The sequence below is a fragment of the Panthera uncia genome, chromosome A2, assembly GCF_023721935.1.
Source record: "Panthera uncia isolate 11264 chromosome A2, Puncia_PCG_1.0, whole genome shotgun sequence".
Taxonomy (NCBI): Eukaryota; Metazoa; Chordata; class Mammalia; order Carnivora; family Felidae; genus Panthera; species Panthera uncia.
Window position 1 is genome coordinate 12642631 of NC_064816.1, and position 27007 is coordinate 12669637.

General features: G+C 53.2%; 2 protein-coding genes across 4 annotated transcripts in view; one reads left to right on the forward strand and one right to left on the reverse strand.

Moving 5' to 3' along the window:
• Nucleotides 1-215: 215 nt before the first annotated feature.
• Nucleotides 216-26916, reverse strand: LSM4 (LSM4 homolog, U6 small nuclear RNA and mRNA degradation associated). Of its 3 annotated transcripts, none has more exons than XM_049640263.1 (5): nt 26785-26916; nt 9753-9794; nt 5917-6015; nt 2732-2915; nt 216-900 (listed from the first exon to the last, which is right to left on the reverse strand). In XM_049640263.1, the coding sequence occupies exons 2-5, from the start codon at nt 9753-9755 to the stop codon at nt 809-811; spliced, it is 378 nt and encodes a 125-aa protein (XP_049496220.1). In that variant the 5' UTR covers nt 9756-9794; nt 26785-26916; the 3' UTR covers nt 216-808. The 3 variants fall into 3 exon arrangements, with proteins under 3 accessions (XP_049496220.1, XP_049496219.1, XP_049496221.1); XM_049640262.1 differs by lacking the exon at nt 26785-26916 and adding an exon at nt 14318-14419; XM_049640264.1 differs by lacking the exon at nt 26785-26916 and adding an exon at nt 14008-14241.
• Nucleotides 23235-27007, forward strand: part of PGPEP1 (pyroglutamyl-peptidase I) — a 32996-nt gene continuing 29223 nt past the window's right edge. The window contains exons 1-2 of the mRNA XM_049640261.1: nt 23235-23360; nt 25357-25409. Coding sequence (XP_049496218.1) covers nt 23327-23360; nt 25357-25409 — 87 coding nt within the window. The 5' untranslated portion in view covers nt 23235-23326. The remainder of the gene's footprint in view (nt 23361-25356; nt 25410-27007) is intronic.

Here is a 27007-nt window from a genome sequence, read left to right on the forward strand (position 1 = left end):
TGGTGCTGGAGGGCCACTCCCACTGCCCGGACAACAGCCACCTCTTTCTTAAAAGGACATCATGGGACACGGAACCAGTGTCCTGTTGAAATACTTCCCCTTGGCGAGACAGGCAGCAACCCTCGAAAGGAAACTTCTTTTATGGGGCTGTGATTTCCTGAGGATACCACACTCTAGATGTGCCCAGTGGCTCAAAAGGAATTAGGAATTTGCAGTTGGTAGTTGTATTTGTTTTTATTTTTGTAACACAAACAGGGAGAGAGGAGGCAAAGGGGCAGGGCGCAGCAACGTCCCAGGAACAGCTTCTGTGGCGGCATACGTTCCTACGTATTTGTTTTCAAAAGGCAGTTCTGAGGTCCGTGTTTCAGGAAACTCCCAAGGCTGTCAATCTCAGTGCAAACAGCTTAAAATAAAAACCTCCGGTCTGTTCACCACAGGAGGATCCAACTCAAAATGCAAAATAAGCCTGTTTGGAAAGCGCCCGCCCTCAAAACAAGAGCGAGGGCTTTAAAGACATACTAAACACAGAATCTTCCAGGAATCAAGTCAGCTGCGGCATCACAGAACCAAAAACACCAAATAACATATCCAACTGTAGAACTGCTGGCTTTAAAAAATAAAGGGGGGGGGGGGCTTACGTAAAAAGGATCACAAAATGACAGACGGTGGGGGGACGGGGGCTCTTCCCCAACACCTGCCTCTTCTTTTTGCTCTGAACACACTCCCGAATCGGAGAGCAGGACCGCAGCGTCAGGGAGCGGCAACAGATGCTCAGGGGCAGCTCAGTCTCGGGGGGACGAGGGGCGGCTCACTGTTTGCCCGCCTGTCTGCCCGGCTTCTTTTCCGGCTGACCTCTGCCTGTGCCTGGGATCCCACCTCGGCCCCGGCCACCAAACACACCTGTGAAGACAGAGGAGGGGGCTGCAGCAGAGCCAGGTCTGGAAGTCCAGCTGAGATGTGGGGTGGTGCTCCAGAAAGTTCTCAGTGTTGACAAGGGACAAGACCAGGTCCCCAGGGGTACGAGGGATGGCAGGGAGGACAGAGGTCAGCTCCCAGTCACACTGGGGCTTGGGGCGGGCTTCCTGGGAGAGGGCCCGGGGCCAGGGTAGGGGGGAGTCATCAAAAGGACAGAGCCAGATGGCTTCCAGGAGGAGGGGAGCGAGAGCCCGAACAGGGACAGCACTCAGCCCAGGGGGAGGGGCACAGGCCCCCAGCTCTGAGGACCCAGGCTTCTCTTTCCCGGCACCGCCCACACCCAGAGAGAAACCAGAGTTCCTCTCTGCCCAGGAGAGAAACCGTTGGGAGATTCTGTGTGTCCAGCCTGGGGGCGGGGATAAGGGAGTTCTCTGCCCTCTAACCCCCGCTGGCCAGTGACGGGGCTGTGTTTCTAAGACATTTTATGTGGAGCCCGAGGTAGGAGCTGTGTAGGAGGCTGAGTAGTCAGGGATAGAACACAACCCCACCCAGGGAGGACCCGGAAGGACCAGGGCAGCATGGGGACACAGAAAGGTGCCCCCAGTCTCCCTTCCGCCACAAACCCACAGCGGGCCCTACAGGGACTGACGCCAATGCCCGCAGAAGCTGCCTCTCCTCACCTCTCACGGGCAAGACCAGCTCTGCCACACACCGTGAGATTTCCAGCTGCCGCTGAGGGTCCCATGGCCTCTCTCTTCAGAGTGGCCCAAGGAATTACTCCTCCCTCAGTCTCTGCTCCTCTGGGCAGCTCACTCAACAGTGGTGGCCCCCAGCACAAAGAGCCAGCCCCCAGGTATGGAAAAGGCCCAGTTCACCCCCAGGCCTCGGTAACCCTCCATCTGGAGTGCCCTCTCCGCCTCCTCCCTCTGGCTCACTCCTGACGATCACGGGGAGCCGGGCTGACTCTGTCCGTCCTGGCCCTGCCTGTGAGCCCCCCGGGGGGGAGAGGGGGGCGGGACCTAGGCCTGGCACACAGAAGGCCCCTATAGATGGAAGAGACAAAGCCAGGGCCCTCCAACAAGAGGAGTGAGTAGGGGGGGGGGGGGTCCTGCAGATGGCCTCTGGGCTCAGGCCCCAGCTGACTGCACAACAAATTGAATTTTAAGCCAGATTTATAATCCCGGGGTTGGGGGTAGGGTGAGGGGAGTCGATCAAAAAGGCATGAACTCTTCCTTGTGTAAAGGAGAGACAGCAGGGAAGGGTCTCACGCCAGGCCCTGAGCTGGGATTCTCACCAGCAGCCTGGTGAGGCAGGGGCCCCCAGACTCTCTGCAGAGGGGAAACTGAAGCCGGGGAGGTGCCTCGCCATGCCCAGAGCACCTGCCAGGACCCACAGGTGGGCATCAGACGAGGGCTCAAGTCCCACGTCCGCACGGGCACCGCATCAGTCGGCTGGGCTGGACCCAGAGTTAAGGGAGCACCGATGACTGCTGCCAGGCAGAAGGGCCCAGGTCGGGGAGGAGGGGGGTCAGCACCACCCACCAGGACTACACGATGCTCCTTGGGTTGGGCCTGTGGGGCTGGGGCAGGCAGCAAACAGCAGCACCAGGAGAGCCCTGTGAGTCATGACCCCCAGCTCTGTGTAGGGGGCTCAGAGCCAGGCCTGTGGCACCGTGACGGCACCACCCAAGAATGTCAACACTGGGACGGGATGGCCGACACGTGCTGCAGCCACCCTTCAGCGGCAAGGCCCGGGCAGACCCCGTGGCCTAGCCAGCTGGAGGGGTCGGGGGGAATGAGGGGAGAGAAAGGCCTACCTCGCCCAGCACCCCCCATGCCTCGACCCTTCTGCTGCTTCTGCTGCTGCAGGCCACCGCGGCCACGGCCCTTGGCCACCACCTCCTCCTTGACCATGTCGATGATCTCATCAGGTATGCGCAGGTACTTGATCGTGCTGCCACGGATGTAGCACTCGGGCATCCGCCAAAACTTGTCCCCATCCTGTGTGAGAGAAGGGGGAGTCTCAGATCTGGGGAGCATGGGGCGGGGAGTCCCTGCAGAGGGGGTGCAGATGGCCAGGGCACATCTGTCCCTCATGTCCCCATTCCCACCCGGGCCACAGTCCTAGCCTCCCTGCACCTGCAATCACCCCTGCGTAGTTCTCAGTCCTGGACTTGACGTGGGGGTGGGGGAGCTGCTTTCCAGTGGAGTCTCTCCAGACCCTTGGTATCCCTTTATACAGGAAGAGTCAGGGGATCACATGAGATAGCTTCCTCATTCTCGACCTGTCCTCCTGTGTGGGACAGGGTTTGTTACCTGCGGCCCACAGCCCAGAGAAGGCTGTGGCCCTACGTACCAGGCACTGCCACAGCCCGGCCGTGGCCCAGCCCCTCCACTCTCCTGCCCCCAGCCTTCTAGAACCCACCTTCTGGAACCCTCTCCTCCTGCCCTGACTCACTCATTCATCCACATGTCTCCTGACAGGCTCTGAGCTGGGTGTGGGACACAAGTAAGTGGGATAGAGACTCTGTGTGACCGGTGAAGAGGGCGGGAGGGGGTGGCAAGGCTGGCCAGAGGCGGCAACCAATGATGCCAGTTTTCAGAGGAGCTAATTAAGGCTGGAGAGATTAGGAGGCTTGCAAAGTCACAGACTCCGGAGCAATGCCAACGCTGCAGGTCCTAGGATGTCAACTGCCTCCCCCACCCCCCCCGCCCCGTACCCTGTGACCAGCACAAGGCCTTGCTCCACACCCCCTCCTGTTGCCCTTGGGCAGGAGCCCAGGGCCTCTTCCTTCAGATTAGTTCTCCAGCCCCACCCCTGGTACCCTGAGCCAGAAGTCTTGGCAGCCCTCTCCTCCCTGCACATCCCTAGAAATCAGACCAAGACACTTCCCTTCTCAGAACCCAATCAGGGCCCCCTTGGCCCAAGGACAAGGTCCAAACTCCTCAGTGTGGCTCCCAAGGGCCTGAGATCTAGCCCCACCCTGGCTGCCCTCTCTCAGCTCTCGATGACGTGCCTTCCAGATGGAAACTTCTGGAACACACAGTGGGCTTCTTGCCTCTAGCACTTTGCACATGCTGTTCCTACTTTTCCATGTCTGGCTAACTCTGACCCCCGACAGGCCTTGCTTCCCAGCCTCCTTGAAACCCCCAGTCCTCATGCATAATACTTCCCAGCAGTGCCTGGGTCAGGCCGGTCTGGCCCAGTAGAAGTACTCAACATGACAAATGGAAAACTAAGGGCCAAAAGGAATGTCTGGGGGCCAACTCTTCCCAGGAGTGTGCACAAGCCCCCAACCCGCACAGGAATCCCATGAGGTCTCGGGGCACTCCTCTCCCAGGAAAGGTAGGCCAGGGGCCAAGTCCGCAGGGATGCAAAGTACAGCCTGACAGAAACAGAATGATTCCATGGAAGCTCAGGGCTGGGACTGGCTGCTCAGGGCTCAGCTTTCCCTTAGCCAAGGATGGGCTGGGCCCAGCACACTCCCTGCAGGAACCAGAGCTTACTCTGCATTCCCTGGCAAGAGCTGAGCAGCATGAGCTGAAACCACCCTCCAACCAACCTTAGCTTTCCAGTGCTTTCTTGGCCCCTGGGGTGTCTGTATCCTGCCCATGCTGCCTGCTGCCCAAGGGAGGTGCTGCTACCACATGTTTACAGATGAGGATGCCGGAGAGCCCAAGTGACACTGAACCTCACACCGGCCTCTCTTTCCAACCAGTAGATACAAAGGGAGGACGACCCAGGAGGACCCACATGTCCAATCTCTGCTGGCGGTGGAGGTCAAGGCTGACCTTGCCCTGAGAACTGGCGGTTGCTTCCAGGCCCCAGCAGTGGACACAGACCGACTGGCCACGCGCTTGGCTATGCACTGTGACAGCGTCTGCTATAGCCACACTGGAACTGCCCAGACACCTGCTGCCAGAAGAGCGGCATGAAAACCCGGAGAAAGTTTCTAGCGGAACACCTCCCACAGTGCACCATCACAAGAAGCAGGGCACAGAGCCACACAGGTGAGGGGAGACGGTCACACTTACCAGTTTGCCTGCCGGGGTGTGAACCATCCAGGAGGACGGCCCAGGGGCAAGACGGGCTGCCTAGTGCTCTGCTGTACTCTGGGATGGCAAGCCTCAGGGCACCTGCCCACGGGCTCAAGACAGCCCCATTCTGGATGGTCCCCCTGCACCTTCCTCCCCTGTAACATAGGGGGCTGTTGCCAAAAGGGGGATGGAGACTGGAATCAAGGCAGAAGGAAAGCCCTGGCAAACCCCAACACAGGTTAGCAGTAGAGAGCCCTGCCTTCACCACTATCATCATTCTCATTGCTCTGTGGGTCATCCTGAGGGCTGGGGAGGCCTGGGACCCTAGACCCCCAGTCCTGGCCCATCCAGGGGTCCTCCTGGCCCTGTACTTCCTGGTTTGAGGCCTTGGGAGGTAAACAAGTTTCCTAGTCCACAGGGCCACAGGGCTGCCCTCGCCCCCTGGTGGCCTGGATATCCCATGGCCACATCACCCTGGCCTGCTTGGCGAGAGATATACACAACCAGGACCAAAGGCAGCAGAGGCTGACAAGGAAGGTCAGGCTTGCCTTGGAGGCCACCGCCCTACCTGGACACTAGGGATCTGTAGCCAGAAGTGCCCCCTAGGCCTAAGTCCTTCTTGTTTAGGATGGGCACCAGAGGTGGGCGGATGGGGCAGCATCCCCATAGGTGCAAAGTCCGGGGCACTAGGTGGAGTTGGAGGCCCGCACATCTGCCCCCACCACACCTGGACCAGTCACTCGGGCCCCGCCCTTCCTAAGCCCCGACTTCTTCCATAGCCTTACCCTGGCGGGATGACCTGGCAGATGTCATCCCACAAGGGCAGGGAGGGGCCTTCACTCCCCTGAGGGCGCTGAGGCTCTATAAGCCCCAGATCTTATACCAGCTTGGCCCTGCCTGACCGGCTGTGCCAGAAGAAGGCCCCCAGGCAGTGGGCGCCGACTCAGGGCACGAGGGCGCTCACCCTAGATGTGCAGATCACCTCTCGAAGGTTAATGTTCATCCAGTTATCACAGCTCACCAGGTGCCCATTGTACGTCTCTCCATTTTTGAGTTCCACCAGCTGGAAAGAAACGGCCCCAAGTCAGCCATGGGCCCCAAGGGAAGCGCAGCCCTACTTCTAAGAGCTACGGGACTATGGCCCGGGCCTCATTCTGACACATCCCAGCACCTCTTGGGACCCAGTAGCCACAGCACATGGTGCCTAACATGGTCCACACACACACCCCCCCACTCCCCCACCCCCTGACCCCCGGCCTCAGTGGCCCATCTTACAGGCGACATGTTTTACATCCTCTGTATGTTTTGCTGGGCATCGTAGACTTCTACGATGAAACCAAAACAAATTTTTTTTTTTTTTAAAGTTTATTTATTTTTGACAGAGACAGAGTGCAAGCATGAGCTGGGGAGGTGCAGAGAGAGAGAGAGAGGGAGACACAGAATCTGAAGCAGGCTCCAGGCTCCGAGCCGTCAGCACAGAGCCCGATGCGGGGCTCGAACCCGCAAACCGTGAGATCATGACCTGGACCGAAGTCGGACGCTTAACCGGCTGAGCCACCCAGGTGCCCCGAGACCAATTTTTTTGTGCAAAGCAAACAAACAAAAAAACAGAAAACAAAAACCAAACAAACCCACAAAAAATCCTCTACAAATCTTTCTTTAAAGGAACCAGTGAGGTTTGGGGAACAGTGGCCACTGATTCATGACAGCTGGGAAGGCACACCTCAGCTGGTCCGGGCAGGTGTGCCAGGGGCAGGTGTTCTTTGATGGCACATGTGTGAGCTTTGGTGGTCTGGAAAGTCTTTTTCCATCCAACGCTTACTTACTCGTCTATTTTATTTTATTTTATTTTATTTTATTTTATTTTATTTATTTATTTATTTTTAAACGTTTATTTATTTTTGAGACAGAGAGAGACAGAGCATGAATGGGGGAGGGTCACAGAGAGAGGGAGACACAGAATCTGAAACAGGCTCCAGGCTCTGAGCTGTCAGCACAGAGCCCGACACGGGGCTCGAACTCACGGACCGCGAGATCATGACCTGAGCCGAAGTCGGACGCTTAACCAACTGAGCCACCCAGGCGCCCCTATTTATTTATTTTTAAAGCTTTCTTTTTTTAAAATTTTATTTATTTTGTGTTTTTTATTTTTTTTAACATTTATTTATTATTGAGAGACAGAGAGAGACAGAGCATGAGCAGGGGAGGGGCAGAGAGAGAGAGAGGAAGACACAGAATCCGAAGCAGGCTCCAGGCTCCGAGCTGTCAGCACAGGGCCCAACGCAGGGCTCGAACTCATGAACCGTGAGATCACGACCTGAGCTGAAGTAGGACGCTTAACTGACCGAGCCACCCGGTCGCCCCCTTACTCGTATATTTTAATGTGTTTTGGAAAAACACAAGTAGTAGCACATCATTCTGAAAATATGCTGACATTTAAAAAAGAATCAACTCGGGGAAAAAAAAAAAAGAATCAACTCAGGTACCTGCCCAGGAGAAATAAAAACAAACATCCACGCAAGAACGAGTGTACAAATGTCACTGCGGCCAAAACAATCCCAAATAGACAAAAAATAGAAACCACCCACATGTCCATCAGCAGCAGACAAATGGATAAACAAACTGTGGTATGTCCATACAAAGGAGTATCACATGGCCATAAGGAGCGAAGCCCGGATACACGTTAAAATGTGGACGAACCTCGAAAAATATCATGCAGAGTGAAAGAAGACAAACACAAAAGGCCACACAGTGTATGATCCCATTTCTAGGAAACGTCCAGAAGAGGCAGATCCATAGAGACAGAAGGCAGGTTAGTGGTTGCCAGGGGCTGGGGGAAGGGGAGTCACTGTTAACAGGGATGGGGTTTCCTTCCGGGGTGATGAAACTGTTCTGAAACTACACAGAGGTGGTTGTTTATAACACTGTGAATGTACTAAATACCCCTGAGTTGTATGTGTTAAAAGGCTGAATTGTAGGGGCGCGGGGCTGGCTCAGTCAGAAGAGCATGTGACTCTTAATCTCGGGGTTGTGAGTTTGAGCCCCTTGTTGGGTGTAGAGACTGCATAAATAAATGAATTAAGTAAAAACTTCAAAAAAAAAAAAAAAAAAAAAAAAGGTTCAGGGGCGCCTGGGTGGCTCAGTCAGTTCACCTGCCGGTTTCGGCTCGAGTCATGATCTCACAGTTCATGGGTTCCAGCCTCACATCAGGCTCTCTGCTGTCAGCACAGAATCTGTTTTGGATCTTCTGTCTCCCTCTCTCTGACCCTTGCTTGCTTGTGCATGCACACACACACTCTCTCTCTCAAAAGTAAATAAACATAAAAAAAAAAAAAGATTGAACTGTCTATGAATTATATTTCAGTAAAAAAGAGAGAACAGGATATATTGACGTATATCACACACTGTATGATTATGGGCAAAAGTCATTTAGGGAAAAAACACGTGTTATGTGATCCCATGTATATTTTTGAAAAGCACATTCATGTTTATACACGTATGTTAAAAGTCTGGATGTGCAGGGCACCTGGCTGGCTCGGTAGGTGTAGCATGTGACTCTTCACCTTGGGTTTGTGACTTTGAGCCCCAGTTGGGCCAGGAGTCTACTTAAAAAAAAAAAAAAAAAAAAAAAAAAAAAAGTGTAGATGTGCATATATCAAAGATACAGTTAATCTGCTGGGAAGGTTAATGAAGAGAAGCTTCTAGGTTTTTGTTTTTTTTTTTTTAAATTTTTTTTTTTTAACGTTTTTATTTATTTTTGAGACAGAGAGAGACAGAGCATGAATGGGGAAGGGCAGGGAGAGAGGGAGACACAGAATCCAAAGCAGGCTCCAGACTCTGAGCTGTCAGCCCAGAGCCCGACGCGGGGCTCGAACTCAGGGACCATGAGATCGTGACCTGAGCCGAAGTCGGACGCTTAACCGACTGAGCCACCCAGGCGCCCCCGCTTCTAGGTTTTTTTTTAATGTTCACTTGTTTTTGAAGGAGAGAGAGACAGAACATGAGCAGGGGAGGGGCAAAGAGAGAGAGACACACAAGAATCTGAAGCAGGCTCCAGGCTCTGAGCTGTCAGCATGGAGCCCAATGTGGGCTCGAACTCAAGGGCCGTGAGATCATGACCTGAGCTGAAGCCGAATGCTTAACTCATTGAGTTACCCAGGTGCCCCTGGAGCTTCTAGTTTCTATGTATCTCTAGTGTTTGACATTTTTTAAAAAAGTTTATTTATTTTGAGAGAGAGAGAGAGCATGTGTGTGTGTAAGTGTAAGCAGAAGACGGGCAGAAAGAGAGGGACAGAATCCAAGCAGGGTCCGCACTCAGCGCAGAACCTGACCTGGGGCCTGATTCCACAAAACTTGAGATCGTCACTTGAGCCGAAATCAAGAGTCGGATACTTAACCCACTGAACCACTCAGGTGCCCCATAGTGTTTGACATTTTCTCCCCCTAAGTTTTTAAACGTTTATTTATCTTTGAGAGCAAGAGAGAGAGAGAATCCCAAGCAGGCTCTGCATCGTCAGCACAGAGCCCGACACAGGGCTCGATCCCATGAACTGTGAGATCATGACCTGAGTCGAAATCAACAGTCGGATGCTGAACTGCCTGAGCCACACAAGTGGCCCAGTGTTCGACATTTTAAGAAGCATGTATTACTTTTATAAGCAGCAGAACTAACCCAGGTCCTGACACAGGCAGAAGAGGGTTAGGAGGGCAGGTCTGCCTCACCCTTTGCCCAGTATCCCCACCCCCATTCTGAGGCTGGCCCCCACTGAAACTCATTGCCCCCGACCCACATGGACTCACCATGGGATGATTCTGAGCAGTCTTCAGCAGCGACAAGGGAAGCTGTAAGGCAAACAAAGGCACGTGACTTGTCTGTCTGATCAGCACCAAGGAGCCTTGGCCTCTGGGCACGGCCGGGACTCCAGTCTCACAAATCTGCCAGAGCCTGCATCCCTCACCCCCCGATAGAAGACACGTGCTCCCAACGCTGCCCAACCCCAGGACACACAGCCGCCTCCCGGTGTGGTAAAATCTCGAACACTTCCCTCCTGCCCAAGATCAGAGGCAGCAGTCACCTGGTCTCGGGGCTGACCAAGGGCCTTTCTTTATAACTCACGTTGCATATATTTACACCCTCGACAGGAAAGGGCTTAGCCCTCCATGCTTATCAGTAGCATCACAGCACACAGGTCCTACTGCTGGTCGCGTTTTTTACTCAACTGCTGTCTCTGAGACGCATCCATGTGAATACATGCAGCTCCTTCAACTTCATCCTCAGTGAGGTTATTGTCACACCCACTCTACAGATGGGGATACTGAGGCTTAGAGACGGAGGACCTTGCTGGGCACTATAGAGCTAGTAAGAGATAGAGCCTGGCTTGACCCCATTTGCTGGAAGGCAGTTCATGCCGAGCCCACGCCTCAAAGGGCAGCCAAGCAGCTGGGAGTCAGCCTTGATCGAAGGTGCCTATGTCTGAGCTAGGTTTTCAGAGAGCACTCCATCAGGTAGGAGGAAGAAACATTCCAGAAAAAAATCTGTCATTACTACAAGTGACGGCAAATAAAAGATGCACTCTTTGAAATATCACCCAAAGTTTTCAAGATTATTAAAAAAAAAAAAAAATCTGCTCTTCTCATTTTGGGTGCACAAATCACGACCCCCATGCTAAGGGCCTGCCTCTCGGTCTCCAGGAGGGTGACCTCGGGTGGCAGTGCTTGGGTCCGGGATTCAATGACAGGCCATCTGGCAAGGCCAGATGAAGGTTCCGGACCGAGGGTCCCACGGATGAGACACTGCCTCAGCGGGGGGGACGGGAGCTTCACTGTACCCTGCCCTCACCCTCCCAACGCAGGGCAGCTGCTTCTCCAGGCGGTGGCAACCGGAGGCCAGAAATGGCCCTCCACCCCCACAGGGGGGCCCAGTGGAAAGACTTGAGTGGGGATTCCCACATCCCATAGACCTTCTCTACGAAGGGCTGCCCAGGGGAGGTCCAGCGCCGGCAGGAAGCCAGGCCCAAGCCCACTTCCTGTATTGGCTTCCTGGAAGGGCAAGAGAAGAAGGGGCCACGTGGAGAAGAGGTGGCTGCTGAGAGGAGGGCGGGCAAGCAGGCTGGGGCCCCAAAGAGACAACCTGCAGCATCTGTGCCCTCATCTGTGCGATGGTGCCCAGGTGCAGAGAGCCATGGAAAAACAGGAGGCTCCGACTCCCACGCGGGGCCGCGAGCCTCGGTCACCTTTTACAGTGGAGAAGCCTCAGGCTTTCCTGGGCAAGCCTGTTGTCTTGTGTCCAAAATGGGAATGTGGACCAGGGTGACACGCTCGGGTCTTCCTCCCAGATTACCTGAGGGGGCAGGGCCAGGCTGGCCCTGGAAGGCATAAAGGAAGATGGACTCAGCACTGAGAGGCAGAGAGAAGTGCAGCCAAGGCCCCTCTAGATGAGGGACCAGCGGCCAGAGCAGGAGGGACCTTCCAGGGACACACAGCAAGATGCTGGTAAAGCCCATGAAAGCAAGCTGATGTCCGTCAGCAGGGGACCCACAGGGGTCCTCCTACAGCATACGCACCTTCTTTTTAATTTATTTTTGGGAAAGCACAAGCGAGGGAGGGTCAGGAGGGTCAGAGAGAGGGGGACAGAGGATCCGAAGCAGCCTCTGCACTGACAGGCTGACAGCAGCGAGCCAGATGTGGGGCTGGAACTCATGAACCGTGAGATCCTGACCTAGGCTGAGCTCAACTGACTGAGCCACCCAGGTGCCCTGCTTTTTTTTTTTTTTAAGTTTATTTATTTATTTTTGAGAGAGAGGGAGTGGGAGGGAGAGCGTGAGCGGGGGAGGGGCAGACAGAAAGGAGAGAGAATCCCAATCAGCACAGAGCTCGAACTCACGGAACTGTGAGATCAGGACCTGAGCCGAAATCAAGAGCCTGACACTTAACCGAGCCACCCAGGCACAGGCTTCTATGCCGGCGCTGGCCTTTCCCTTGTCCCGGCTACTGGCAGCACAGCCCTGGAGAAGCCACGGCTTCCTCGGCTGTCACTGGCAGTGCCCTATTCACAAAGCAGCTGAGAAGGCGTCTGAGACACAGAAGGCACCAAAACCTGTTCCCAGCACTCCCCTGCACATCCAGTCCCCAGGCAGGTCACAAGGCCAAGCCAGCTCCAGCCAAACTGGACCATTCGGTTTCTCACAAGCCACACCCATTTGTGCTGTACGACCTTTGTTCCCCAAGTTCCCTCTGCCTGAGCTGTCCTTCCCCAGGCTGGTAGCTGCTCCCATATCACTTCCTAAGGCTCTTGGCCAAGCCCTCATAATAACCTCGTCTAGGGATTGAGATTTCCACCTGGGCCACCCACTGCTGCTTCCATTATAGGACAGAGCCAGTCTCTAATTATCTTGTTTATTATGTCTCCCTGGCTAGACTGGAAAACTCAGAGGGTGTGGACTTTGTCCAGTACCGAGCTTGGAGCCAGGCACTTGAGAGGGACTCAGTAAATATTTGCTGAACAAATACACAAGAAAACGCACACATCATCCAGGGAGGCAACCGGTGTGGGTGGAATAACTGCCCCACCCCACAGATAAGAAAAGGCGAGGCTCAGATGGGGAGGGGTGGCATCGGAACAGTCCCCCCAAGGCTGCAATGGCCGGGAGCAGTGTCCACATCTTGCCATCTTCCAGATCTTTATCCCTAAACTGAGCCGGAGACAGAGGCTGGAGGAAGGGGAAGATCCCTGAGAACTTAAAAGACTCTGTGGGGAAGTTCTTGAAGGTGACCAGGGAGATGGCACAGGGCAGGACACCATTGGGGGAGACAAGGCCATCCGGAGTTGGGAAAGTCAAAAGCTTCAGAAAAGAGCCTCCCTTCCTCTAGGCTTTTTCAGAATGTCTGGGGTCTGGTTCTCAGGTCTAAACCAATCTAAGGCTAGACCTGACAGCTTCCTGAGGCTCCCAATTCAGGAAGCTGTCATGGATCCACCCTCCAGACCTCCTGCTTTCGGCCCCACCATGACCACAGGGAACTGGCAGTGTGTCATGCCTTGTCCCTTCGTGAACATTCTTCAGGCTGAAAAAATAAGTCTTTCCACAAGCAGGGTTCTAGGCTCAGGCAACAACTTATCAGGGATAAAAGTCAAAGATCCTGCCTCCAGGGAGCTTAACTGAGGAAGGAAACTTCCGGTTCCGCCCATGCCCTCAGGTCAATTCTGCCCTCACTCCCTTCTCTCAATTCCTGCAACAGCCAGCAGTATTTAGTGCAAGCCTTCCCTAACCCTCAGGGTGACTGGTGCTGATGGGCTAGGCACTCTCCTTAGGAGGCTTGGCTCTGAATTTCTGTGTGGTCCTGCTTCCCTGTCCACACATTTTAATTTTTTATTTTTTTGAGAAGGAGAGAGAGAGCACGCAAAAAGAGGGGCAGAGGGAGCGAATCCAAAGCAGGCTCCATCCTCAGCTACGGGGCTCCATCCCATGACCCTGAGGTCATGACCTGAGCCAAAATCAAAAGTTGGACGCTCAACAGACTGAGCCACTCAAGTACCCCTACGCATTTTTTTTTTTTTAAAGTAAGCTCTACGCCCAACGCGGGGCCTGAACTCACACCCCCAGTATCAAGAGTCGCATGCTCTACCAACTGAGCCAGCCAGGCGCACCTCCCTGTCTATACACTGAAGGCACAGGCACTCTCTGGCCTAAGTCCAGAACTTCCAGACCCGAGAGCAGCATGGTTCTGGAGAGGTTTCCGGTCAGGGCCTCAGTTTCTCCTTCAGTGAATTGGGAGGGTGCAGTGATTCCACTCGTGGTTCAAAATGCCCTTTCTCCAGAAACGACATCCTGTGTGATCCAGGGAGAAGGCAAATCTCCTCTATGGGCCGGTTTTTTTCAGCCTGAAAACGAGTGGCACAGAAGACTTGTGCTAACATTCTAAGAACCTTGCAGGTCTTGAAAGTCTCAGAACTGGCTTAATTTGAGAACTCAGATCGGCCCTCTGTCGCTCCACCTTTCCAATATATGAAGTTAGATTAGGTCGGATGCACTTGGAGCCACTCCCTGCCCGAACTCACTCTAAGGCGTTCACCGGACCCTTTGCCGGGTCCCCTCTCTCAGGCCTCGGTTTCCCCATCTGCAAGGTGGGAAGACTGCAGCTAGGCAGACGTATTATGAGTACACGTTCGTCCAATCCTAAATTCCCTGAGAGCGACGTGCTGGGTGCCCTGGGAGACCTCCCTGCCCTCGTCTGCGGCCGGGGGGCAGAATCGAGGCCCTGGCTGCACGCTAGCTCCGCGTCGCCCCTGCCTCAGCGCCCGCCCCGAAGGCGCTCGGCGGCCGCGTCCCCCGCCTCCCGGAGAGACCTCGCAGCCGCGCAGCCCTCACCATGGTGTCGGCGGGGAGCCGGCTAGCCGACCACTTCCGCCGCCGCCGCTCACGCTCCTGCCGGTAGCCGCCCTGCCGCGCGCCACTAAGCTGAAATGAAGTGGCAGCGACGCGAGCCAGTCAGCGCGGGGCTCGAGGGAAGAGCAACCAATCAACGTGGAGTAGGGAGGGGTCGGCTAGACAAGAGGGACAAGGTTGGCTGTGTTCTCGCTGGAGGAATACGAGAGAGGGCCGTAAAGTGTCGACGTGAGTGCTGAAAAAGGGGCGGAGCCACGCGCGCCAGCGCCAGTGGCCTTGTGGGTAAAGGCGCATGCGCAGGTGAAACTCTCGTTGCTCTCCTGGGCTCCGCGCTGTGGGCAAAGCCGGATATTGCCACAATTTGCAAAGGAAGAAATTGAGGCTTCGTGGTTATTGGGTTGTGTCTAATGCCTCCCTTAGGGCTCCTACACTTCTGATTTTAGTTATTTTAGTTGAGCCTCGCCCCAGGCACGTCTTTTGGTAGGTTGGAATCCCGACTGTGCCTCTCTGAGCCTCAGTTGGGTGACCATCAAGGGTTCCTTCCTCTGCTTTGACCTTCAAGCTTGTAAGTGAGCAGTAGGTGCCTTCCTCCAGTGACTACTCTTTTCCAGGTGTCCTGAGTGTCAGCACTGGCATGAGAGCCTTTCTTACCAAGACCAGGGCCAAGTTCTTCCAGCTAAGAAGGCCCTATATTTCCTGGAGCCTGCTTGGGGAGGCCTTGACGCTCACGTTCTCAATAAAAATTCCCCTGCATCAGGCCTCAGAGACCCGAGCAGAAAAAGATGGGAACACATAGGCCTAGCCACCTCCCACTAAAATCTCCCCTCTAGGACCTGGTGAGGGAGGGAGATCTGGGTGCCCAGCGCTGCTATAAATGAGCTGAGTCAGGCATGTTATTCCCTTTCCCCTCCTCCTTAAAAACCGAAATAATCATCTCTACCAACCAGGGTTACTGTGTGGCTTGAAAAAATATGGAAGCCACATAAAGTGCCAGGCACCTGGGAGCGCTGAATCAACAGTTGTCCTTCAAGCCTTAGCTTGGGGTCCTTCCACCCCCAGAAACCAACCTTGAAGACTCAAGGGCACATAGCCTATCAAGAGGGTGACCCCAGGAAACCCCTATTGGAGGCGGAGACTGAGAAAGGGAGGGTAGGATCCTTGCAGGGGGCACCAATGGGTAGTCAATGCAGTAGTCTAGCAACTGGGGGTGAGTCCAGCTGGAGACCTCACGGAGACAGCAGAAAAGCTGGTGTCTTAATAGTGATTCCACCTAGGGTCAGGGCAGCTGGGGTATATATTCAAGCCTTCTCTAGCATTGGCTTAGGCCTGGGTGCTGGTGGGGTCTGGGTTGTGTGCAGGACACTGGTAGGTGACTAATAGTGATACGCCACTGGGTTAGAGGGATTAGAATGACAAGCCAAGCCTTGTTTGCCAATGTTAAAAAGGCTGATTAAGGTAAACAACAGAAACTGCGGTACCATGAACTGTCTCGGCATCAGCATGGTGGTGGAAATAGGAAGAAAATCACAGGCTGGTACACTCCTTTCTGATTTTCCTCGACTTCTGTACTTACAGTTTCTTCTTTGGCCCAACTGGCAAACGCTTGTTCATCCTTGAAAACTCTGCTTGGGTGACCCCGTGTGGCAGACTGCAGTCACTGCAGTTGTTGTCGGCCCTTTTAACATAGGGATGGCCAGGCAGAATAGAAGGCTCCATCCCCCTGGCCCATCATGATTGGTTAAAGGAGGAGCATGTGACCAGCCAAGGTTAATTAGGATCTCCCTTGGGAGGGATGCTGAGGCTGGCCAAGAGAGCTTTCCATGGAGGTTGTTAAAAGTGACACAGTGAAAGACTAGGATTGGTTTTCTGGACGATGCTTTCTCTGCATGGTGAATCCAACCTCCACAAGAGCTACCGTGTGGGGAAGGAGGCATGGTGTGAGCCCCTGGATCCAGCTGTACCTGAAGCCATGCAGTGTGACTTTCCACTTAGCCCAAAATGTTGTCCTTTATTGCTTAATTCTCTTGGAGTTTGGAGTCGGTCCCCGGCAGTTGGCATAAGGTGCACTAATGTATAGGTGCTCTGCGAACATTTCCGTGATAGCCCCCCAAATCGAATCGTCCCTTCTCTTACACTTTGAACTTCAGTAGCTGGCACTGAATCACTACCTAGTCTGTGTCACATTGTCATTGCTTGCTTGCCCACTTAAGCCTTCTCAACTCTGACTTGTAGGCCCCTGTTTATTGCTGTCAGCCAAGTTCCTGCTTTTCATCAAGGACACGTGACCCAGGCTCAACCAATCAGAAGGCTCCCCCGGGATGGTTCTGAACCGGCAGAACCCGAGCGGGAGTCAAGTACAGACCTCCCCATCTCGACTTCAGAATCTTGGCCGTATTTAATCCTGGATCCAGCTGTACCTGATGCTTCATAAATCCTCCTCTTTCCTTATCCCTTGAACCAATAATGCTATTTTTTTTTTTCCAGTCTACTTTAAATTGTGTTTCTGGGGGGCGCCTGGGTGTCTTTGCTGAGTGGTGGACTCTTGATTTCAGCTCCAGTCATGATCCCAGGGTGGGGATCTGTGCTGAGTGTGGAGCCCACTTGGGATCGTCTCTCTCTCTCCCTCTCTCTCTCTCTCTCCCTCTGCACCCCACCCCTCAAATAAAAATAAAATAATTATAAGTTGTGTTTCTGACAGCAGAAACCTAAAGAGTAAAGGTCAAGGTATCTGTCAAATTAACAAAAACACTCTACCCTACACTAAAAAAGGGGGGGGGGGTTGAAGAATTGTAAGACCCCATGCTGTCAAAGTGGTGGTGAAAACTGGTACACATATGTTTCCTTTCGAGTGGGGAAAACATTGGCATTGTTGGCCAATTAGGTCTCAAAATCCACAGACGTGTCACGTCCTTCAGTAAGCCATTTCCAAAATTTTATACCAAGGAGATCTTGCAAAGGAAGGGAACCACTCTATGCCAAGACCTTGCAGCAACGTTGCCAATTGTAAAATAACACAAAGAACATCAAGGTCTAACAGCAGTGGACTGGTTGCATAAACTTCGGTTCACCCACTAGACGGAATATTTTCCATTCATTAAAAATTATATGTAACCTCACCATCATCGCCAAGGGTGGGCTGAGCTCCGTGACTCACTTTCAAAGAACAGAGCAGAGAAAGGGGAAAATAGTGACTTGACGGTGGAGACATGTAACAGTTGCCACACACAGTGGGGTGAATGGCAGGCCCCGAAAGACACGTCCAGGTCCTGACTCCGGAACCTGGGAATGTGACCTTATTTGGAAAAAGAGGCTTCCCACATTTAATCAAGTTAAGGGTATTGAGATGAGATTGTCAGGGGTTTAGGGTGGAGCCAAAACCCAGTGACTGATGTCCTTCTAAGAGAAAGGCAGAGGGAGATTTGAGACACCGAGAAAACAGAGGTAGAGTTTGGGGTGATGCAACCATAAGTCGAGGAATCCCCAGGAGCTGGAAGATCCAATGAAAGATCTTCCCTTAGAGTCGCCAGAGGGAAGATGGCCCTAGGGACACCTTGGTTTTGTGCTTCTGGCCTCCTGAACCTTGAGGGAAGAGATTTGCGTTGTTTTAAGCCACTGAATTTGTGGTCATTTGTTATGGCAGCCACAGGAGACCCAGATGACACCACTATGAGAAATTGTGTGGATGTTAGGGATCCCTGCTACGATGAGACGAAAGGGGCGTCTCACCTCTCCGGTCTCCCCCAAACACCCACAGCCCCGTTCTAATCACAGCAAGAACATCAAACAGACCCAGATGGAGGGTACCCCACAGGACACGGGCCAGTCTTCCTCAAGACTGCTCAGGTCATGAACAACAAGGAAAGACACATATCCCATTCTATTAAGGAAAAAAAAAAAAAAAAAGATTCCCCCTTATTCTGTGTGACCACATTGTCATCCACGCTAATGCACGGAAACAATTCTTTACAAATGAAACTTGGTTTTTCAACAACTCTGAGAAGTTCGGTGCGGTACTGAGTCCATTACATCCTATCGATGTCAATTTCTGGTTTGGCAATAGTTTAGTAAGATGGACCATTTTACGGGGCCAAGCTGAGCGAAGGGTCCATGGAAATGCTATTTTTGCAACTTTATATTAGTCTTCAGCTGTTTCAAAAAGAGAAGTTATAAAAGCTGAGTGACCAAAAGACTCGAAAGCAGCCTGTCGAAGAGATACTTGTATACCCGTGTTCATAGCTGCTGTCTTCGCGACGGCCAAAAGGTGGGAGCAGCCCAAGTGTTCACGAAGGGATGAATGGAGAAACAAAATGTGGGGTATTCATACAATGGGCTATTATCAGCCTTAAACAGGAAGGAAGTCTGACACATGCCACGGTCACGGAGGAACTTTGAGGACACTGTGCTAACTGAAATAAGCCAGTCACAAAAAGACAAAGGCTGTATGATTGTATTTATATGAGGTCCCTAAAGCAGTCATAGTCATAGAGACAGAAGGTAGAATGGTGAGCGCCAGGGGCTGGGGGAGGAGAATGGGGAGTTAGTGTTTAATAGGGACAGAATTTCAGTTTTACAAGATAAAAAGTGTTCTAAGGACCACTTGCAAGAAAGTGTGAATGTACTTTTTAATTTTTTATTATTTTTTTAATGATTATTTATTTTTTGGGGCGGGGGGGGGGAGAGTCAGAGAAAGAGGGAGAGAGAGAGAATCCCAAGCAGGCTCTGCTCTGTCAGCACAGAGCCCAATGAGGGTCTCAAATCCACAAACTGCGGGTGAGATCATGACCTGAGCCGAACTCAAGAGTCAAACTTTTAACTGACTGAGCCACCCTGGCGCCCCTGAATGTACTTCTAACACTACTGAACTGTACGCTTAAAAATGGCAAAATTTAGGGGCACCAGGGTGGCTCAGTCAGTTAAGCGTCCAACTTCGACTCAGGTCGTGATCTCACGGTTCGTGAGCTCCAGCCCCACATCAGGCTCTGTGCTAACAGCTCAGGGCCTGGAACCTTCCTTGGATTCTGTGTCTCCCTCTCTCTCTGTCCCTCCCCTGCTCACGCTCTGCCTCTCAAAAAGTGAATAAATGTTAAAAATTTTTTTAAATGGTAAAATTTATGTTAGGTGTAATTAAAACACACACACACACACACACACACACACACCCCAAAACTCTAGTGGCATTTTTTTCAAAAGGAAAAGTGTCCGTGTTGGATTTATTTTGGAGTACAGGTATCCCCAACTTTTCAAAAGTTCACGTTATGCCACTTGCTTTTATGAAATACCTACTCCTTAGTATCCATTTTCCGTAACCGAAAGAAATGGGAAGGTTTAGCGACTGTTCTGCAGCGAGTCCTTATAGAGGCGGCGTGCATCCGGGGCAGCAGGAGTGGAAGCCCCAAGCTCCTTCTCCGAGAACTACACTCAGCGTCACAACGTCAAGCCACCAGAGCACCCGCCTGTGGCTGTGAGCGTCTGTGTCTTATTTTGATTGGTTGGTTGGTCGATCGATCGATCGACTGAGTCATTCATTCCCTTAACAAGATGCGTCCTGGGGCACCTGTGAGGCTCAGACAGTTAAGCCTCGGACTTCGGCTCAGGTCATGATCTCACAGTTTGTGGGTTCGAGCCCTGCGTCGGGCTCCGTGCCGACAGTGTGGAGCCTGCTTGGGATTCTCTCTCCGGTGTCCCTCCCCTTCTTGTGCACAGGATCTCTATTTCTCTCTCTGAAAATTTTAATACACATTAAAACAAACACACAAACAAGATGTGTCCTGAGGTATCAGAAAAGCCTAAGAGGTTATTTTGGGGGGTCTGGGAATGCTAAAAAAATTTTTCCATATTAATTTAGATGCTTCTTTGCCATTTCTGCTTACTAAAGGTTTCACAGAAACACTCTACTTTCAAACCTGTAGGTGATGTGTGTTGGGGGTGCAAAAGCTGTTGGCGATGTTCCCCCTCTACTCCCACTTTCACACACCACCCCCATCCCGGTTCTCTCCCCAAGAGGCCCTAGCATCAATTTCTTGTTTTTCCCTCCTGAGATATTTTCTGCATTTGCAAACACATTTGTGTTTCTCTTTCTTTCTTGAACATTTGCTTTTTATTCCATAAATTCTTCTACGCTGGATTTCTTTCCTCTTCTTTGTAAATATTTTATTTATTAATTTGTTTTTATTTCAAAAATTTTTAACGTTTACTTATTATTATTATTTTTTGGTTTTTTTTTTGAGAGAGAGAGATAGGGAGACAGAGTGAGAGCAGGGGAGGGGCAGAGGGAGAGGGACACACAGAGTCCAAAGCAGGGTCCAGGCTCTGAGCTGTCAGCACAGAGCCCCATGCGGGGCTTGAACTCACGAACCGAGAGATCATGACCTGAGCCAAAGTCAGATGCCTAACCGACTGAGCCACCCAGCTGACCCTGTTTATTTTTAAAGTAGGCTCTACACTGGACTTGGGGCTCAAAGTTACCCTCAGAGATCAAGAGTTTCATGCTTTACTGACTGAGCCAGCCAGGTGCCCCTGATCTTTTCTTTTTTTCTTTTCTTTCTCTTTGTGATAAAATGCACATAACATAAAACCCCTTAAACCATTTTAAAGTGTACAATTCATTGGCACTAAATACGTTCACCATGTTGTACAACCAACGCCTCTATCTACTTCCAGAACATTTCATCACCCCAAAATGAAACACCATCCCTCTTACCAATCATTCATTCATTCGTTCGTTCGTTCATTTACTTTTGAACATTCGTTCATTCATTTACTTTTAAAGTTTTCACTTATTTTCAAAGAGAGCATGAGGGGGGGGGGGGGGAGAGAGAGAGAGAGAGAGAGAGAGAGAGAGAGAGAGAGAGGGAGAGACAGAATTCTGACAGCAGGCTCCACACCATCAGCACAGAGCTGTTCTGGGTATTCCTTATAAGTGGAATCATACCCTCCGTGGCCTTTTGTAACTGGCTTCCTTCACCAGGCACGATGTTTTCAAGAGTCATCCATGCCTGGATCAGAACTTCATTCCTTTTTATGGCTGAGTAATATTCCATTGCATGGATGGGCCAATTTTGTTTCCCTGTCCAGCCATTGATGAATTGATGAACATTTGTTTGTACAGACCTTCGGGCAATTGAAAAACGTTGTCATGAACAATCACGCACAAGTATTTGTTTGAACACCTATTTTCGATTATTTTGAGTTTATACCTAGGAGTGGAATTGCTGGTCCTATGATCACTATGCTTAACTTTTTGAGGAACTGCCAAGCTTTTCCACAGCAGCGCTTTAGGGCTTGGCTTTCCAATGTAATTATCTTGCCCCCCCCCCCCCCACCATCTTTTTTTTTTTTTTTTAAGGAGCCCTCCATTTCTCCCTGCCTCTTCATCTATCCCCTGGTGTTGCTGGGCCTTTCTTCCACTCGCTCTCAGCAGTACCGTGTGACTCAGTTTCGCTGACTCTGGATGTCATACAGGTTTCCTTCCTTTTGTACTTTGGGATGAGGGCAAGTGATGTGGCTTCCCTCCCTTCACAACCCTGGCTTCTAGCAACATGTGCAGACACTTCTGACAATGTTTGAGTTATGAAACGTGATCGTGGGGAGATTTTTGTTCCGTTCTCTTCTCCCACTTGGCTTGGCTCTTGTCCGCACAGCTGGTGCAAGCCGGCTCTCAGATTTTCTGAATTGTACCTGAAGCTGCCAGAGACCAAAATAGCCACCGAGTATGTGACCTCTGGTCTGAGCTTGCAAATCAGGGCTCCAGGCCAGTCCGAGGAGCTCTGCCCTGGGTATTCTGAGGCTGGGGCCAGAGGCGGATGGCCTTTGAGTCAGCACCCAGGCTAATCCGGTGCCAAGGCTGCTTGGAATGAGATGTCAGCGACCCGAGTCCAAGGTCTAGCCCTGTTTTCTGATGATGGGGCCAGAAACTCAGCTTTCTCTGGCAGTTTTTGGAGAAATCCTGGTCTCTGATGATGATCATTAGTGGGCCACCTACAGTATGCCAGGCACATACTGGGTGCAGGGACATGGCTGTAATGGAGGCAAGCTCCTGACCTGGAAGTTCTAATCCCTATGTCAGAAGAAATGGGAAATAAATCAGAAAAGTAGAGTCTATCATGGACTGTGGACGAAGGACAAGCAAGGAAAGGAGATGGACCTACTCACAGAGGGTGAGGGGCCGGGTAGGGGATTCTCAGCCAGGGAGGGCAAAGAGAACACCCAGGAAGAGGTGAAGTGCAGCTGACTCCTGAAGGAAGAGAAGCAACTAGGTTCGCAGATACCGGCAGGGCATGTTCCAGGCAGCAGGAACAGGAAGTGCAAAGGCCCTGGGGTGGGACGCTGCTAGGCCCTTGGAGGGCTGTTGGGGCTAGAAGTGGGGTAAGTGTTGGGGAGACGGAGAGAGGGGAAGCCTAGGTCTGCGGAGCCACATCACCTTCTTTCTTTGCAACATAGGAGCCTGCAGAGGACCTCTGGGCTCTGCACCGCCGCACTGTGGTGCTGGGCTTTCGCTTTATTTCGTCCCCCCCCCCCCAACCTCCTGGCCCGCAGGCTGCTTCTGGGACTCCAGGAGGCTCTAGTCGAGTGGCCTTAGGATCCATGCTTCAGTTTCCTCCTCTGTAAAACGCAGCGACTAACGGAGCCTTACCGGCAGGTGGCGGGGAGGGGACCCAGATAATTCACAGCCGTGAGCAGACAGCGGCGCTCAGTGGGTTCAAGCGGCCACGCCGCACAGGACGAACTGTCCCCATCACTCAGGTGGAGACACTGAGGCCGGGGAAGGCGGGGAGTTGGGCTCTCTCCGGGGGTGAGTGTTCGGTTCTGGGCGCGCACGCAGCGTCTGGCACCCGGGGGCGCGCACGCCGAGCGGCCTGGCCGGGGGCGGGGCCGGGGCCGGGGGCGGGGCCGGGGGCGGGGCGGCGCGGGATCCGGGCCGCGGGGGCAGCGGCGGCTGCGGGACTCGCCAGTCCCGACGGGAGCGGGTCCGAGGCGCAGCCTGAGCCCGTCATGGAGCAGCCCAGGAAGGCGGTGGTGGTGACGGGTACGCTGATGGCGGCCGCGGTGACAGCGGCCGCGGGCAGGGGCGGGTCGGGCGGCTCCAGAGCCGGCGGGGTCGGGAGGGGCGCGGTGGCCGGGCGGGGCAGGTGCTAGGAGTCGTCTTAGGTTTGGAAGATGTCATCGCCCAGCTCAGTCCGCGCAACACGTAGAAAGTGAAGAAGGAGCGCCCCTGTGTTCCCCCTGTCAGGGGTCGGGGCAGGCAAGGGCGTGGGGGTCCGGTCAAGTGCCCAGCGCGGAGCAGGCCCCTCGGACGTCCTTCCTTCCCCAGGTGAGGACAGTGGCTCTCTGGGCACCTGTCTTCTGTCTGCCCGGCTGGTGGGCAGGACTGGACTTATCCCTGCCCCTCCCGAGGTCGGGCCTGTCCCCACCCACGGCCCCAGGGGACAAAGGCCAATTTGCGGGCAGGAAGTGCCCCAGTGACAAATGAACCTCCTGGCAGCCAGTGCTCCCCCAGCCCTGCGCTAAGAGGGGGCTGCTCTCCTGAGGCAAGAGCAGGTGGAAGTCGGGGGACCTCGAGCGGGTAGCCGCTGTCCCTGTTATCGCCAGGACCGGCTGAGTCAAATATCTTTTCGCCCCGGGCTGTTTATGGGTGAGTCCTTCCCCGCTGTCACCAACTCCCTGAAACTTAACTTGTTCCTCCTCGAGGAGACTCCGCCTCAGGGCCACGTGGGCGTCAACTTCCGCCGGCCTCTGGTTGGGGGGTCATTTTGACCCTCTGTCTGGAGGGGTCAGAGTAGGAGATCCCGCTAAGGTTCACGCAAGTGGTTTGTGGACCCGGGAGGGTGAGGCTGGGCCTGGAATTCTCAGGAAGATAGAAGAAGGCACTCACTCAGCAGATGTGTGTAACTGGGGCGAGGGTCACTGCCCCACCCCCACCCCCACCCCCACCCGCGCAGCCCTCCTGTATCTGGTTATTTGTTCCTCTCGTGTCCACTATGCAGGGAGCCACCGGAGTGGACTTTTTCCTTGCATGAGTTCACGATAGGTTCACCATCTCCATTTGGCAAAGGGGAAACAGGCTCACAGAGGTCACCCTGTTTGTAGGTGGCTGAGCTGAGACTCATACTTAGTCTATGAAGGAGGAGAGAGGGGGTAGAGAAATGCTGCCCCCACTGCGGGGGGGGGGGAGCCTGCTGTTCCAGGACACAGCATCCCTTCCGGGGGGTGGGGGCCTTGACACCACCTGGGACCCTCAGTCTTCTTGGGGGTGTTCATTTTTAGGCAGGGTGACAGGGTGATCAGAGTAGAAGAGCTGTGGACTCTCATGAATCTGGTTTAAAATCCCAGCTCTTCTGCCTTCTGGCTGTGTGACCTTAGGCAGCTGTTTTCACCTCTCTGTGCCTTAGTCTCCCTCCTGTAAAAGGGGCCCAGGAAGCAGCCTTGGCTGAAAGGGGGATGCGGTGAGGCCGAGTGCCACAGTGCGTGCAGAGCATCCTCAGGTGGACTCTCTTGGTTTGTAAGTGGGGCTGGAGTTTGAGCAAGCGGACAGGAGGGTGGCAGGGTGGTGTCCCGTCAGCCTGTCCTGGGAGACACCCACATGCATCCCTTAAGTGCTGTTCCTTACTTTGTGGTGGTTCACGGAGCCCAGAGGCTCTGCACAAAGACGGCGAGAAAATAATTGTAGAAGGGGGTCGGGCATAGTGGAGGAAATCACGAGGGGAACAGGCCAGCCCTTTCTGGGCCAAAAGGCCACTGGCCCCTTGCTGGGCACAAAAGTCAGGTGACGGTGAAGACAAGAAAGGACAGTTAAAAGCGGTTAAGAGCAGAGAAAGGAGGGGGTGCTCCGAAGGCCCCTGGGTGCACCCAAGAACACAGGACCAGGCCCCCTGACATTGTCCCACGTGGCAGGTGCTCTCGAAGATCCCTGTTCCCCCAGGCGGGGCAGCAGCCTGACCTTGGGCAGGCTAGAGAAGATCACTGGGTGGTGATACGCTGACTTCCCTGTTTTGGTTTTTGTTTTGTTTTTTTTTTTTTTGCAGGGTTTGGCCCTTTTGGGGAACACACTGTGAATGCCAGCTGGATTGCAGTGCAGGTAACTCAGATCCGGAGGGTAGGAATCAGGCTTGGGGCTGGGGTCCCCCTGGAAATATATGGCACCAAAGAAGGGAAGGAATCTATGAAGAGAACGCCTCCCTTGAAGCTTCCTGCAAAACGTTTATGCCCGATACACTCTTCTTTCCACATGGGAACCACTGTCACTTGCACCTGTCGGCTTGCTCTGCACCGAGCACTCTGAGTTTCCCCCACAACCCCTTGCATGGCTGGGGGCACTTATTCGTGTGCCCACTTTACTGATGAGGCAACTGAGGCCCAGAGAGAGTTATCTGAGGTCACACGGTGAGGAGACTAGTATGGCAATTGCCTCAAAGGTACCCCATGCCCCAACCAGGTTTGGGGGTGACCGGGCAGGGATGTTGGGGGGATGTATTAACCTTGTTGAGAGGATATAATGACCTTCACTGTTGCCTCCCAGCAGCTGGGGGAGGAGAAGGCTGCATATTGGGGGGGGGGGTGCCTTTCCCACTATCCTGAACAGGTTGTTAGCCTGCAAAGCCTTCCAGTTTCTTTGTCAGATGGGGCATTTGGAGAGACAGACGGGAACAATGGGGAGAGAGAAAGAGAGAAACGTTTTCTCCTTATATAAATCAGATCTGCAGAGGCCGGAGCCAAACTCATGTTAATCCTAGCCCATTAGCTGCTTGATTTAAAGCGTCCCCTGCTTTTCACTCCAGAGCCTTGACTTTGGAGAAAAATCCAAGTTAAAACCTCAACGCATCAACCCCTAGTTGGGGGGCCCCCCACCTCTGATGCCACCCCTCATATAGACCTCAAAATCTTGGCGACTTTCCTTTTTAAAAAAATGGGCACCCCACCTTCTGAGCGGGACAGAGGGACGGGGTCCCCGGGACCGCAGATGGAAGCGTGTCCGGGGCTCTGTCCATTGCACCCGCTCCCTGGAGCCCCAGACAAAAAGGAAACAGCGTGTTTCTGAGGACGTTGTGTGTCTGGCTTTGTGCGAGTTTCAGACAGGAGCCTTCACGGGGCTGAGTGGACACAAAGCCGTGTGTCTGAATTCCTGGGCCCCAGACACTATGATCTGCATCTAAATAGGAGAAAAATCAATTAAACAATCTTTGGAAATCCCTCCGGGCTTTGGGATGTGGATGGTGGGGGACGGCAGCTTTTCATCCCGCTGCCGGAGGGGAAATACCCCCTGATATTTTGGTCGCCCAACTTGCCAGACCTGGCCTCTGGAAGACTTTGAGTTTTCTCCCTCAAGCTTAGGAAACAAGAAGAGAGGCTTCTCCACCATTCCCTGGATAAAAAGATGCCAACCTTCCCAGATCTGAGCGTTTCCCTTAAAACAAAACCCAAACAAACAAGAAATTGTAGTTGCTCATACATACTTTGAGTGAACGCGTCGGCGTAGCTCCACGAAATTTTCCGCACGTGCACCTTCGCGTCACCCGCGTCTGGATCAAGATCTAGAACATTCCTAGCCCCCTTCTCTGTGCAGAAGAGCCTTGGTGCCCCTTCCTAGCTATTTCCCCCCAGGCGTAAACCTCTCTGCTGACTCCCCCCCAACTCCCCCGCCCCCGCTGCCGCCGTGGGTGACACCTGTTCTAGAAC

Excerpts from the sequence above, each read along its gene's own strand:
- LSM4 (XM_049640262.1), bottom strand. Across the intron at positions 2,916-5,916 it reads AGGTGATCTGCACATCTAGG|GATGGGGACAAGTTTTGGCG; the intron begins GTGAGCGCCCTC and ends TCTCTCACACAG. Across the intron at positions 901-2,731 it reads CATGGGGGGTGCTGGGCGAG|GTGTGTTTGGTGGCCGGGGC; the intron begins GTAGGCCTTTCT and ends CTGTCTTCACAG.